Source organism: Mobula birostris, chromosome 3 (assembly GCF_030028105.1).
Source record: "Mobula birostris isolate sMobBir1 chromosome 3, sMobBir1.hap1, whole genome shotgun sequence".
NCBI classification, from domain to species: domain Eukaryota; kingdom Metazoa; phylum Chordata; class Chondrichthyes; order Myliobatiformes; family Myliobatidae; genus Mobula; species Mobula birostris.
In genome coordinates this window covers 190,190,435-190,205,277 of record NC_092372.1, presented here as the reverse complement: position 1 = coordinate 190,205,277, position 14,843 = coordinate 190,190,435, and the positions used below count along the sequence as shown (strand labels likewise).

The 14,843-nt window shown below is 37.7% G+C and overlaps 2 protein-coding genes across 3 annotated transcripts in view; one reads left to right on the top strand and one right to left on the bottom strand.

Moving 5' to 3' along the window:
• mastl (microtubule associated serine/threonine kinase-like) overlaps positions 1 to 8,574 on the top strand; it is a 50,629-nt gene extending 42,055 nt beyond the window's left edge. The window contains exons 11-12 of the mRNA XM_072253876.1: positions 3,329 to 3,430; positions 5,414 to 8,574. Of these exons, the coding sequence (XP_072109977.1) occupies positions 3,329 to 3,430; positions 5,414 to 5,571 (260 nt within the window). The 3' untranslated portion in view covers positions 5,572 to 8,574. The remainder of the gene's footprint in view (positions 1 to 3,328; positions 3,431 to 5,413) is intronic.
• acbd5a (acyl-CoA binding domain containing 5a) overlaps positions 8,008 to 14,843 on the bottom strand; it is a 73,608-nt gene continuing 66,772 nt past the window's right edge. For both annotated transcript variants that reach the window (XM_072253874.1, XM_072253875.1), the window contains 6 exons: positions 14,097 to 14,203; positions 12,823 to 13,102; positions 10,768 to 10,967; positions 10,090 to 10,140; positions 9,665 to 9,774; positions 8,008 to 9,573 (listed from right to left, as the gene is read on the bottom strand). In XM_072253874.1, the coding sequence (XP_072109975.1) occupies positions 9,561 to 9,573; positions 9,665 to 9,774; positions 10,090 to 10,140; positions 10,768 to 10,967; positions 12,823 to 13,102; positions 14,097 to 14,203 (761 nt within the window). In that variant the 3' untranslated portion in view covers positions 8,008 to 9,560. The remainder of the gene's footprint in view (positions 9,574 to 9,664; positions 9,775 to 10,089; positions 10,141 to 10,767; positions 10,968 to 12,822; positions 13,103 to 14,096; positions 14,204 to 14,843) is intronic.

Genomic DNA, 14,843 nt, shown 5'->3' with positions numbered 1-14,843 from the left:
TTGGGATGTGGAGGTAAAGATGCATTTAGTGGCAGGATCCCTTTGGAGATGATGGAAGTTGCTGAGGATTGTGTTGGATGTGGATGTTCATGGTGTGGTAGGTTAGGACCAGAAGAACACTATCCCTGTTAAGACGGCAGGAAGATGGGATTTCCAGGAAATGGAAAAGATGCGGGTGAGCACAGCATCAATGGTGGAGGAAGGGAACCCCTATTCTTTGAAGGAGGAGGATAGCCTCTGATGTTCTAGAAAGGAAAGCGTCATCCAATGAACAGATGCGGCAGACATAAAGGAACTGAGAAAAGGAAATAGCATTTTTACATGGGACAGTGGAAGAGGAATAGTCAAAATAGCCGTGAGAATCGGTAGGTTTATAAAATGTCAGTAGACAGTTTGTCTCCAGAGACGGAGACAAATTAAGGGTAGCTGGTATGGCTTTGTGTGTGGGAAATTGTCTCTTAATTTGGTCCAATTTTTTTTTTTTTTTTTTTTTTTTTGAGGAGGTGGCTAAGAGGACTGATGTGGGTTGAAATTTTCTACATGGACATTTGCAGGGCTGTTGACAAGGTCTCTGTTGTAGGCTGATCTGGAAAGTTAGGTCACAGGGAATCCAAGGTGAGCTAGCCAGTTGGATATAAACTTGGCTTGGTTGGTGGTAATTCACGTATATTAACAATTTGAATGAGAAAGAATTGGAATGATTGGTAAAATGGTGGTGTGGTAGACAGTGAAGAATGTCGTCCAAGGCTAAAACAGTATCTAAATCAACTGGGAAAGGGGACCAAGTAGTGGCAGATGGAATTTAAGTCTGACAAGTATAAAATCATGCATTCAGGACATGCACAATGTATGACAGAGATCTGCAGGTTGTTGGAGAGACTTGGTAAGTACATTGCTACCTAAAAGTGGCAACATTAGTAGACAAGGTGGTGAAAAAAACAATTGACACATTTCTTTCATTTGATGGGACATTGAATACAAGATCGAAAAGGAGGAGGTCCTTGCTGTCTTGAGGAAAATTAAAGTGGGTAAATCCCCGGAACCTGACAGGGTGTTCCCTCGGACCTTGAAGGAGACTGGTGTTGAAGTTGCAGGGACCCTGGCAGAAATATTTAAAATGTCACTGTCTACAGGTGAGGTGCCATAGGATTGGAGAGTGGCTCATGATGTTCCGTTGTTTAAAAAAGGATCAAAAAGTGATCCGGGAAATTATAGGCCGGTAAGTTTAACGTCGGCAGTAGGTAAGTTATTGGAGGGAGTACTAAGAGACAGAATCTACAAGCATTTGGATAGACAGGGGCTTATTAGGGAGAGTCAACATGGCTTTGTGCGTGGTAGGTCATGTTTGACCAATCTATTGGAGTTTTTCGAGGAGGTTACCAGGAAAGTGGATGAAGGGAAGGCAGTGGATATTCTCTACATGGACTTCAGTAAGGCCTTTGACAAGGTCCCGCATGGGAGGTTAGTTAGGAAAATTCAGTCGCTAGGTATACATGGAGAGGTGTTAAATTGGATCAGACATTGGCTCAATGGAAGAAGCCAAAGAGTGGTAGTAGAGAATTGCTTCTCCGAGTCGAGGCCTGTGACTAGTGGTGTGCCACAGGGATCAGTGCTGGGTCCATTGTTATTTGTCATCTATATCAATGATCTGGGTGATAATGTGGTAAATTGGATCAGCAAATTTGCTGATGATACAAAGATTGGAGGTGTAGTAGACAGCGAGGAAGGTTTTCAGAGCCTGCAGCGGGACTTGGACCAGCTGGAAAAATGGGCTGAAAAATGGCAGATGGAGTTTAATGCAGACAAGTGTGAGGTATTGCACGTTGGAAGGACAAACCAACGTAGAACATACAGGGTTAATGGTAAGGTACTGAGGAGTACAGTGGAACAGAGGGATCTGGGAATACAGTTACAAAATTCCCTAAAAGTGGCGTCACAGGTAGATAGGGTCGTAAAGAGAACTTTTGGTATATTGGCCTTTATTAATCAAAATATTGAGTATAAGAGCTGGAATGTTATGATGAGGTTGTATAAGGCATTGGTGAGGCCGAATCTGGAGTATTGTGTTCAGTTTTGGTCACCAAATTACAGGAAGGATATAAATAAGGTTGAAAGGGTGCAGAGAAGGTGTACAAGGTTGTTGCCGGGACTTGAGAAACTCAGTTACAGAGAAAGGTTGAATAGGTTAGGACTTTATTCCCTGGAGCGTAGAAGAATGAGGGGAGATTTGATAGAGGTATATAAAATTATGATGGCTTTAGATAGAGTGAATGCAAGCAGGCTTTTTCCACTGAGGCAAGGGGAGAAAAAAACCAAAGGACATGGGTTAAGGGTGAGGGGGGAAAAGTTTAAAGGGAACATTAGGGGGGGCTTCTTCACATAGAGGGTGGTGGGAGTATGGAATGAGCTGCCAGACGAGGTGGTAAATGCGGGTTCTTTTTTAACATTTAAGAATAAATTGGACAGATACATGGATGGGAGGTGTATGGAGGGATGTGGTCCGTGTGCAGGTCAGTGGGACTAGGCAGAAAATGGTTCGGCACAGCCAAGAAGGGCCAAACGGCCTGTTTCTGTGCTGTAGTTTCTATGGTTTCTAAGAGTTGGGATATCATGTAACAGCTGTACAAGATGTTGGTGAAACAAAACCAGGAACATAGTGTGCTACTAGATATGATAGATTGTCACAATCCACTTACCGGTATAGGAGAATGGTAAACTAGAGGACATAGTGTTACGGTGAGACAGAACAGATTTCAAGGGGGCCTGAAAGGCAAGATTTTCACACAGGATTTGGTAAGCTTATGGAAGGAGCTGCTCGAGAAAGTGGTAGAGGTGGGTTCAATGACAACATTTAAAGGATATTTGGACAGGTATGTAAATAGGAAAGATTAGAGGAATATGGGACTTGCTCAAGAAGGCAGGTTTAGTGGCATGAACAAATTGGGCTGAAAAGCCTGTTCCATTTGGCTCCAAGCCAAGCCACCACTCAATTAAAAAATTCTCATCCTTGTTTTCAGGTGGATCATTCATTTTCCCCCTTCCTTTCCCATAAAGTACTCCAGACCTACAATTCTCTAGTATCTCTCTGCTCCTCCAATTTAGCCTCTTGCACATTTCTGATTTTCTGTGTTTCCCGTCACAACACACCACACCAGTCCATCCTTTCCTTTTGTACAACACTACTTAAAACCTACCTCTTCTGTCTTGGCTGACTATTTGTGTGGCTTTTTATAATGTTGTTTGTTAATACCCAAGTGAAGTGCATCTACAAGTGTTACTATATTAAAGGGCACTACATGAATTGCTAATCATGGCCTTTTATTTCTAGATATACCTTGGCCAGAAGGTGAAGAACAGTTGTCTAAAGATTCCCAAAATGCAATTGAGATTCTACTGACCATTGAGTGTTTCAAAAGACCTGGATTAAAAGGTTTGAATTTGAAGGCACTGGGACAGTTGAGGTGTCTTTGGTTCTAATGTCAATCACGTTATATTTTAAGAAATCATATCTGAAATGAGATGGTTAATTTGAAAACTTGAACAAGTTTTGTATCAAAGTTACATTAAAGGTAATAGCACCTATTGGCTTGAACACAAGAAATAGGAGCATGTGTCCCTGTCCCCTCAATCATTTTCCACCATTCAGTTAGATTGTGGATGATCCACCTTTTCTCCAAACTCCTATACACTGCTTTTCCACAGAGTCCATAAATCTGTTTATTTCTACCATGAATGGCATATTATCTTGTCCATGGAGAATTCCAAAGATCTCATAGCGCTCCCTGTAATTTCTAGGTCACCAATGGCCTGTGTTTTAATTTGTGATTATGCCCCACTTCTAAAGTCTTATTTTGGTTCTGATTGGACATAAATTTCACCCACTCTAGTTACATCTTCTCTCTATTGTGCCAATATTAATCCTCCTATCTGGTTAATGAGGACATTTTTGTTTATTTTATTTAGAGATTGTGTAGAATCAGCCCTTTGAATTGTGCTGCCCAGTAACCCCCAATTTTTATCCCCTGCCTAGCCTAATTGTGGGGCAATTTATAATGACCTACTAACTGCTACGTCATTGGACTGTGGGAGGAAACCAGAGCACCCAGAGAAAGCCTACGCATTCCACAGGGAGGACTTAAACTCCTCAGAGGACCCTGAGGTTGAACTCTGAACTCCACCCTGAGCTGTAATAGCATTGCGCTAACCACTACGCTACTGCGGTGCCCGTAAATATCCTTATTTGGGTTCCCTCATTGTTTCTCTCATGGTATTGTCTGTTTACACTTGCAGGGCAAATTTGAGGAAGGGGAGTAATTTTGATGTGGGACAGATGCTGTTTAGATTGTCTGTTATAAATTGGGAAATTAGTTGAAATAGATAACTTGAAAGCCCCAGTTGGAGCATTTATTGGATGTCTGTGGTGCTGAATTTTTTTTAAACAATTGTGCAGATTTTGCTGTCAAAGATGCAGTGAAAGTAACTCTACTTAACATTACTTATAGTCTACATCATGCATCAGCTTTTTCTGAACATAAAAACCAAATCTCACAAGAAATCCCAAAGCCATCAGTAGGATATTGTTGTACAGTAAGTTCTTTTTAGAAACTGAGAAAACCTTGAACTTTCCAAACTTGCATTCACCAAATTAGGTAAAACCCGTAATGTTTTTGTGATTTGATCTATACTACTTAAGATTTCTAGACAATGAACAGTTGATTGGTTAGAACAACATTTTTAAAAAATGAAAGTTTAAGCCACATAGCCACTCAATAGCTGATCTTTTATTTTTGACACCTTTGCTGTTTTAAACCGATGATCTTTAGAACATAGATTACATCTTGAACAAAGAAATAACATTTGTCACCCTTTGATTCAATTAATATAGAAAAATTTGTTGACCTCAGAATCTTGGGTAGAGAAATCCAACATAATCCACTTAGAAAATTGCAATGGGTTTTATCCTTATCTATTCTTACAACCTCAAAAATAAAAACTAACAGATTTGTCAGATTTGGTTTCTGAGTATGTCCATGGTGACTCTGCTCTATTACTATTTTCAAAGTGGCTTTATACCTTTTCTAGTGAATAGCTCCCACATCAAATGTTCCTGATAGGAAGGGATGTGACAATACCTCTTCATAGCATTTCCTCCTAAAACTATTTTTCTTACTTATTAAGTTAATGGTATGTGGGCCTCCCTGGAAAATGTATCATCTGATGAAGGGTCTCGGCCCAGAACGTTGACTCTATTCCTTTCAAGAAGCTGCCTGACCTGCTGAGTTCCTCCAGCATTTTGTATGTGTTACTAAAAATTTATTATCTCCCTAATTGGTAGTGAGCTATATCCTGTTGCTAACATTGTTAGATAAGGATTTGGACAAAGTGACAACTTTTCTTTTTAATTTTCTTTCAGAACTTAAGAAGCATCCTCTTTTCCACAATGTGGACTGGGACAATTTGCAGAATTACACAATGCCCTTTGTACCACAGCCTGATGATGAAACAGATACTACATATTTTGAAGCCAGGAATAATGCTCAACACCTTACAGTTTCAGGATTCAGTTTGTAAAAATTGGCTGAAATTAGATAACATGTTGGATTGAGACAGAAATGTACTGTACATTCAAACAAGTGCTAAACTCAGTATTTAAGTAATTGTATTGATTCAATAATAGGAAAGTTTCTTATTGCATTTATCATTTAAATTTTCATAATTATCCAGAATTTTTCATTGTTTAAAAATTTGTTTAATACTAGTTGATATTTCCGTTGATTTGTTTTTTCAGTTTATTCCTTAACATTTATTCAAAGCAATTTCCATAGAATTTTGTAACTTTGATTATTGCAAACCAGGTTAAACTGCAAGACATACAATTCTTCCCTAAAGTTTCTCCCCAATTAGAAGTCTTCCTTCCAAACCAGCCACCTCCCCCTGATCTTGCTAAATGCACTTTATTCCTATGGGTCTGACAACCAAAATGTTGCTACTTTTAAATACAACAATGTAGTTGATTTTCATTTTGTTTGTATGGGTATGTCCTAAATGTATGTATGTTTTTACTTGCTTGTGCCTCTGGTGAAATTGAAATTGTCAAGAGACAGTTATTTACAGGTCATGGTCACCTATCAGTAATCCCTCTGAATAAATGATAAAGGATGGAGTAAACTGCTCCATGAATTGGTCGGGGGCTTCTTAAATCAGAATTAAAGCTGCTAATTTCTACATTCTAAATGATTTTTTTTGTCTTGTTAGCTGCTTTAAAGAAACCTTTTTTCAAAGTTTCTGGATGGTGCCCATTAGCCTGTAGAGATCATAAAATGTATGCTTGAATACTCCATGTCCAATTAACTCAATTAACAACTTGCAGGTTAGCAACTGCTTTTCCCCAATTACTGAAAAACCTGCATAATCAAATATATCATATGTTTTGACAGCACACAACATTCTATTTCAATGCACTTTGTTTAATATTAGATTATGTAATCTATGTGGTGATTTTAAATAAACAAAACTGGTGGGTGTTACTAGGATTTCTGTAATAGAGGAGCAAACTTGAAATGCAAATGTTGTTTGAACATTTACCTTTCCACCCATAGTTCTGCCACTAGAGTACTTTGTTCTTGCTGTATGCTATGGAATGAACTGGATATATATTTTTGATTTTTTAAAAAATGTTCAAATGACAGGAGTGGAAGAAGAAAATGAGAAATTCTTTCAAGGACATTTATAAACATGTTAAAGGTCCTCAACAATTGAGTCAGTTCACTACTAGATTTTTACTAATGCTTTAAACATACATTAGATTTAATAAATGCCACATTTGTTATAACCAAGCATAATTACAAACGTTTGTACATTAGCCAGCACTAGTTTGCCTAACCTATTACTAGATTCAATCGGATGGATTCCTCCTCCTCCCCCCCCCCCCACAAGAAGTAACCAGTTGTTATTGAGGGTTATAAGGTATGCTGTGCTATCTGCCCCCTGCAATTTGTGTGATTACTGCCCTGTAGCTCTTATCTATCACCACCTCATTCTCCTGAATGAACTGTACACTAAAAGAAAGAGAAACTTGACAAGGACGAGTGCCTAACCTCCACCACTCCTTGCAGAAGTCTCTTGAGTCAGCCTCAGTTCCCCACTCACACAATGGCTGCTCTGCTCAAACCTAACTTTTTATTGGCAAAAGTACCTAATAACCCAAATATATCACGAATAGCAGAAAGTCCTGACAAGCCTTCTGGCTTTTTAAAACTGGCACTTAAAACTCTACAAGTGACCGTCTCCATCTGTCCTTGATAAAGGATAGATATTTATAAAATGGAAGCAGTGTAGGTTTAACTGACTAATATCTGGAGTGAGCTTATTGTCTCAATGAAAGTGTGGACAAGTTAGACTAATAACTAACTAAAGAATCTTGACTGGGTAGAGGTGTAGAGACTATTTCTTCATGTGTGGTAATTTAGAACAAATTTCACTTCACATTTCTTTAATGGGTCAACCTTCAATTTTAATTCTACACACCAACAGAACTCTCCCTCAAAAATAGTAGTAGCAGATTGTTTAAATACTAAAGCAGAGGTAGACAGAATTTTGATTAACAGAATGAAGGGTTTCTAAGGGTAAACTGGAATGCAGAATTGAGTTTACAATCAGATCAGCCATATTTCTCTATTTCCCAAAACAGTTGTAGCCAGGTATCATCCTCTCTGAACTAATTTACACATTCCTACACAAATAACTTTTGAGTTGTTAAGGAGTCTCATTTTCTCATCTGTAATTATTCATTGGGAACAATTTGAAGTCACTACCTCAATTTTACTGCTTTCATGCTTCTACTGATACTCTCAAAGCTGCATCATCAGATTGCTTTACAGCCCAACATCATAGTCTCAAAATCTACACTTCTCCCAAGATTCTATCCCTGATTAATGAATGTAATCTCTCCACTAAGAAAACAATCCACTTTCAGTCCTACAATGGCAATGTTTTTGTGTCTGCTTCCTATATTGTTAAAAACCATGACCAAATCAGAGTGTGGACTGCCACCATTCTATCACTGTAAGACATACATGGTTATACTTTTGAATTCAAGTTTATTTATAGTTCACCTAATTCCAGTTACCTTTACAGAAGCCAAATTATTCTGGTTCCTGCTCCCTGCAACTAAATTAAGATTGTTAACATGTTGAAATTCTTTTAAATCACTCCCTACCTCAAATTTTTGCATAGCAATTAAGTTAAATTATTTCATCACACTGATTATGTTAGAACAGCTAAATGTTTCCACAACTGGTATAATAGGGATAAACCCTACGCGGTAGCTTTGAAAAAAAAAGAAACAGTATTTCCAGCCAAATTGTGGCTCATGATAAAAATATTTTTTATTGTGCTTCAAGCTATAGCTATGACTTTTCATGCTTAATTGTTATCTTAAACAGGGTACCAAGATAGTGGCCAAACTCTTAGTAATCATAAAAATGTTTTAATATTAAGTGTGCTTTAATAAATTGGTTATCGCAAGTCATTTTAAAATATGTACTAAATTTGTTAACTATTTTACAATGTATTTTTTAAACACAATGAAATTGAAAAATATTGCACTTGGTTTCATAATCTATAACTTGTACAACTATTAACAGCAATGATGCGACTAGACTTCACAGTTGACAAATAAAGTTACATGCATTAGAAAGGACATGTAAACACCATCTCCTCAGTAGATCTCCACTTTATCAAATTTCACTGCCATTATGCATGTGCTATACTTACCACATATGGCTTTGTGTTGAACAAAATCACAATTTCCAGAAAACATATCCGACACATCATTCAAATAAATTGATCAATGTGTCAAACTACTCCGTTTGATCACAAAAAATCTAGATCAACATTACTGCTCATCTGGCAGCTATTTTTGATCTGAGAGAAACTGATCATACAAAGCAACGAACGTATTATGTTGGATCACATCTCAGTATGTCCAAAGTTGCTTTATGAGCAGTGGAGTTTATGAATTGCAGTGATGCTGACAATGTGTGCACATCATCTCTCACAAACGCCAATTGAAAGGATCAGGTAAATTTTTTGGGGGAGTTGGTTGAGGGTATATTGGCCTGGTCACTGAGACAAGTTGCCATTCTTCAATGATTTTACACTAATTCCTTAATGATATGAATCACAGAATCAGATATGGTACACTAAAACAACTGACTTCTAGTGACAAACATTGAAAAAGGGAAGAAAATAAATTGTCAGGTTTCCACCTAAAATCCATTTTAATTATACCTCAAGCAGTTAGACAGATAGTGTTTACTATGTCACAATTAAAAAATCAATATAATTATTAAATTCATCCACAATGAATTATTTGGTTCAAGTACAGTAGTACCAAAGATTTTGGTTATGTATAGTATGCATTCATGGTAGTATTAAAGCAAAATGAAGATTAAATACTGCTGAATGCATAATTGGAAACCATCTTGACAGACACCTATTTTGTCTAATTCCACGAGTCTGTAGTCTTAAAGATAATCTTTGCAATCCCAAGTAAATGCCTATTTCAGTTTTCTGTAACAGAGAACACAAAACAAGAAAAGTTCATTACACTTGCAATTATTTGTACGGCAAGCATGGATCAAATGAACTCAGATTAAATTACCTCTTCCTCCTTTGAAAATAAAAATGTACCAAGAGTTGCACAATAAAAGGCCAAAGAACTGCAAATGCTATAGTAGGGCCAGACACATCAAAGGGCCACCAAGTTGAACCCTAGATTAAAGAAAAGTTTTTTTAAAAGCGCAATAGAGTTTCAGCACTTTATTTCCTAAAACAGATGCAATTTAAAATTATAGACAACACCCAAACTTTAAATAATCAATTTAACCACATTTAGTGTCTTGCTACAAAATTTAAAGCAAATTTAAAATGTAAATAAAAATTAATCACTGACGGTCATTATTCTTCTTGCTTATGAAAACATGTCCTGAGACAAACGGATTCTGTAGTCAGAAAAATTACAAATTTATCAGAGCTATTTCAAAATTTGCTCATTAAAATTATTTGAAATGCATTTGCAACAATTACCTTAACACGTCCATAATGGGCTGAATCACACTGGGCATTTTCTGACTTGGCCTGCAATAAAACCTCAAATTTAAGACACTGTTGGACAAATTTTTGCACAGTAGGGGAATTAAGAGTTATGGGGAAAAGGCAAGGAGGTGAAGATGAGTCCATGGCCAGATCAGCCATGATCTTATTGAATGGCAGAGCAGGCTCGACAGGCAAGATGCCCGACTCCTGCTCCTATTTCTTATGTTAGTGAAAAATAAGTAAAACTTGCGCAAATAAACATTCCACTACTAATTTCTGTGAAATTATGCCCATATCAGTTAATATTCAAAGGAATTCTCTTGCCTTTCCTTTCCTTGTGAGTATTTTCAGTAACTTTTATATTTCTCCCCAAACGTTGCGGCTTCTGCCACCACTGTAATCGTAATTTGCCAATTTTTTCCACCTATTCTATATAGAAAAAGACATTTCCACATTTCACTGTAAGCTAGTAAAGATTGGGAAAACATGATGATGCAAATTCATGTGCCTTATTTCATGAACTATTCCTTAGTTCATCAGAATATAGTACGAACCACCCTAGGGCTGCATCATGTGATCTTACCCAAAATCATGAATTGTAGACATATGACTAGCACAGCACATTGGGTACTATTGCTGTCACTTATGTTAACTATGAATAATTCTTACCCGAGTAGCAGCTGCTGTTTCCAAGATATGAAGTCGTTCCAGCACACTCTGCATATCTTCCTGCAGCCTGATGACTGCTATTGCAATCTGTTCATTTACATTGCCTTTCTGTATCTGCTCTGACCCACTTCGCTCTTCATCACCACCATTTCCCAGCTGTCCAGGCTGAAAACCCTCTGCAGACTGTTGAATCCTGTTACCTGCAATATAAAAAGTAATATCAGACAAATCTTTGCAATGAAACAGAGCCATCACACCAAATTTTCAAGCAAGACCAATGGTTACTAAATCTCTTGAATTTACAGGAAATGCAAATTCAATCTTCAAGATATGCATTTTGTCAATATGTAAACTTTCCTTTGAGTATTGTGTAATCAAAACACATTTTCAAACAGCAGAGGGGGCCAAAGAGATTTACAATGATGCTACCTGGACTTGAAGGCCTGAGTTATTGGAGAAGGTGGTCACGCTAGATGTAGTGTATGACAGTGAGAGGTGACCTCAAAGAAGTGTACAAAATCACGAGAGGTATTGTCATAGTCACTAGGATTGGGGAGTATAAACTAGAAGGTGCAGATAGAAGAAACTTGAAAATGTAACTTCTTTACACAGAAGGTAGTGCATACTTGGAATGAACTATTAAAGGAAGTGGTTGAGGTAGGTAGAAATGCAACATTTAAGAAGCGTAGTCATTGGAATTATTTTGTGATAGAGTCATAGAACACTACAGCACAGAAATAGGTTATTTGGTCCACCTAGTACAGGCCGAACTAATCTGCCTAGCCCTCCATACCCCCACCCATCTATGTAGCTATTCAAATTTCTTTTAGTTGTTGAAATCAAACCTGCATCCACCACCACTGCTAGCAGCTCACTTCACATTTTCACAACCCTCTCAGTGAGGTTTCCCCTCATGTTCCCCTTAAACATTTCATCTTTCACTCTTAACATGACCTCCAGTAGTCTCATCCAGCCTCAATGGAAGAAGCCTGCTTACATTTATTCGATCTACATCTCTCAATTTTGTATACTTCTATCAAATCTGTCCTCATTCTCCTACACTAGAGAATAAAATCCTAACCTTTTCAACATTTCCCTGTAACTCTGGGCAACATCCTTGTGAATTTTCTCTGTACTCTTTCAATCTTATTGACATCTTTCCAGTGACCAAAACTGCACACAATACTCCAAATTAGGCCTCACCTATAACTCATACAACTTCAACAAAACATCCTGTATTCAATACTTTGACTTATGAAGGCCAATGTGCCAAAACCTCTCTTTATGACCCTATCTAGCTATGACACCATTTTCAAGGAATTATGGATCTGTATTCCCAGATCCCTCTGTTCTACCATATTCCTGAGTGTCCTACTGCTCACTGTGTAAGACCTACCCTGGTTGCACTTTGGGAGGACAAACGTACCTGTATTAAATTCCATCTTCCATTTTTCAGCCCATTTTACCAGCTGGTCCAAATCCTGCTGCAATCACTGATAGCTTTCCTCGCTGCCCACTACATCCCTAATCTCAGTATCATTAGCAGATTTGCTGATCAAAAAAAATTCCTTGACACGACATAGGATGCCTTTCTACAACTATGAAGCTCCTGATAAAAGTTCCATGATCCATCTTCCCGTAGTTTAACTTCCTCTTCCCAATTGTTTGCTAATGGTGCTTCTTAGCCATTTCTTTTGCTATAGTTATAACACTGCAGTTCCCAGATACACAGTATTTAAAAGCTAAAGAGATACTAAATGGATGTAACCAAGAATTTTTCATGAAAATTGTTTCATGAAAATGGTGAGGGCTATTTCATTCTCATGTTTGATCTCCAGATATTATTTATTCACACAATGGAACACGACTATATATTAGTTGAGAAATCCTTTGCAATTGGTCATTATCTTGAAACAGTGGGGAAATATGCAAGAGCAGTAAAGTTTTGCAAGGAGTAAAAAAAACACATTACAGAAACAAAACACACAGTCCCTCAAGAAAGTTAAAACCTTGTGACATTTTTGGGGAAACACATCAAGTAAATGAAAAACATACCCTGACCTCTCCTGGGCATATGAAACTCTGGTCTTTTGCTGATTACTTTGTCTTTCTGAGGACCGCTTCCACTTGATTTTGTTTCTTCACCACCATGGGTAACACCACCTTTTCCCAAATCTGGTGGCCTTATTATCCCAGAATTCCGATGAGACTTTATAGAACATTCCAATTCTGATTTGCAACTACTTTGATTGCTTAACAGCTGACTGTGTTCAAACTCTGAGATCATCTGAGAACTGTTAAAATCATTACTGACAGTGCAGTCAGTTCCCAAAATCTAAAAAAGTAAAACCAAACCCTACATTACTTCTATAATATTCATGATCTAGGTGATATGATACTGCAACTTAAACAAAAACAAAATATTAATACATAAACTTTATTTCCCATTTTATATTACTGTTGATCTGTGGTCACATGTGGGCCAGATCACGGAATGATGAATTTCCTTCCTCACAGAATATAACTGAACCATGTGTAGTTTTTTTGTTTCAAATCAGTGATGCAGAATATCTGAGCCACTGGGCTAAACTCATTGCCCATGCATTCTTGCTTATGTCCCACCTTGCAGCTCATCACACTGTTTCCCTGGATACCTGCCAGTAGTCCTCGAGGATCCTTAGAATACTCTTGAAAAGACCATTATGCACAAAGACCAGGAGGAGCACAGTGGAAGCCATGTCACAAAACTTAATGCCGGACTCTGAACAAACAATCCATTGGAGGAACTCAAATCACTCAAGTACCAGCTACACTGAGTTCCTCCACCAGATCATTTGATCCTTCAGATTCCAGTAGCTGCGGCCTCCTGCATTTCCACAGACACAAATTCCAACACCCACCCCCCCCCGCCCGCCTCCCCAAACACTATGATGAAATCCCCAGGGAGTAGAATTGTAGGAACTACATCAACCCTGAGTCCGGAGCCCTACACCAGTGCATACTCAGCTCCAAATTCATATGAAAGTACTTAAGGCCAAATTATCTGCTTCAAAAGTAAGCTGCAAATTTCTAACTATCAAATGACCTTGTAACTTCAAATAAAGTTACAAAGTCAATAACAGGTCAAACATTTTATGTCCTTAATACTCTGTTCTTATTTTAATGGCTGCAATAGTATCTGGCTAGTGTCGAAATATATTCATTATCTCAATTAACACAACTTCATTTCATTTTGGATTATACTTTATTGCATGGACAACATTCCACATAAAAAGCAATACAATATATAGTGGCAAGGCTTTATCCATGTTCAATATATTGTGATTTACCTCATCAGCTCCCAGCTGTTCCATTGAATCACAATAAACCTCACTATCTGAATCACTAGCGAGGTGCTGAGTTCCTGCATGCTCACCATCTTGGCTTTCTAGACCATCTGTAATAGAAGGACAAATGAAATATGATTAACACCAATAAAATATAATGTCATTGAGATTAGACAAGAAATGTATGTCAGTAAGACTTACCAAACACTAGCAATAACACTGCAAATTAAGGTCAGTTAATTTTAGTCTGAGTTGAGGAAACCAGCAGAAGCAAGAATCAGAGTCAAAATGAATAGTTATTTAACTACACAGATTACTGAAGGAAAGTGGGAAGAGATTTATTAAAGGCAATCTTGTAACCCCAAATTCCTTTGATAGATGTATGTTTTTGAGGAGATAATGGGCATTCATCATTTTAATCACAGTTAATCTCTTACAAAATTTCTGCTGGGGTTTCCACATTTTTTTTTAGGAATACAACCAGCAATGACTCCATTTTGTGATAAGATAACAGCAAGAGCTATTGAGAGGAATGCATTGACAATATGTACTTATGTAGCCTTTCGAAAGGGAAACCACAAGTGGTTGTGAATTCATGAACCTGCTGCCTTCATCATTTTTGTTACCTGTCAGAGACATGCTGATGGAGGAGTTCAGATGAATAACCGCAGTACATTTTGTAGATGGTATATACTGAAACCACTGTGAACCAGTAGGAGAGAGTGAATGTTCAAAGAGGTCAAAGGGGTG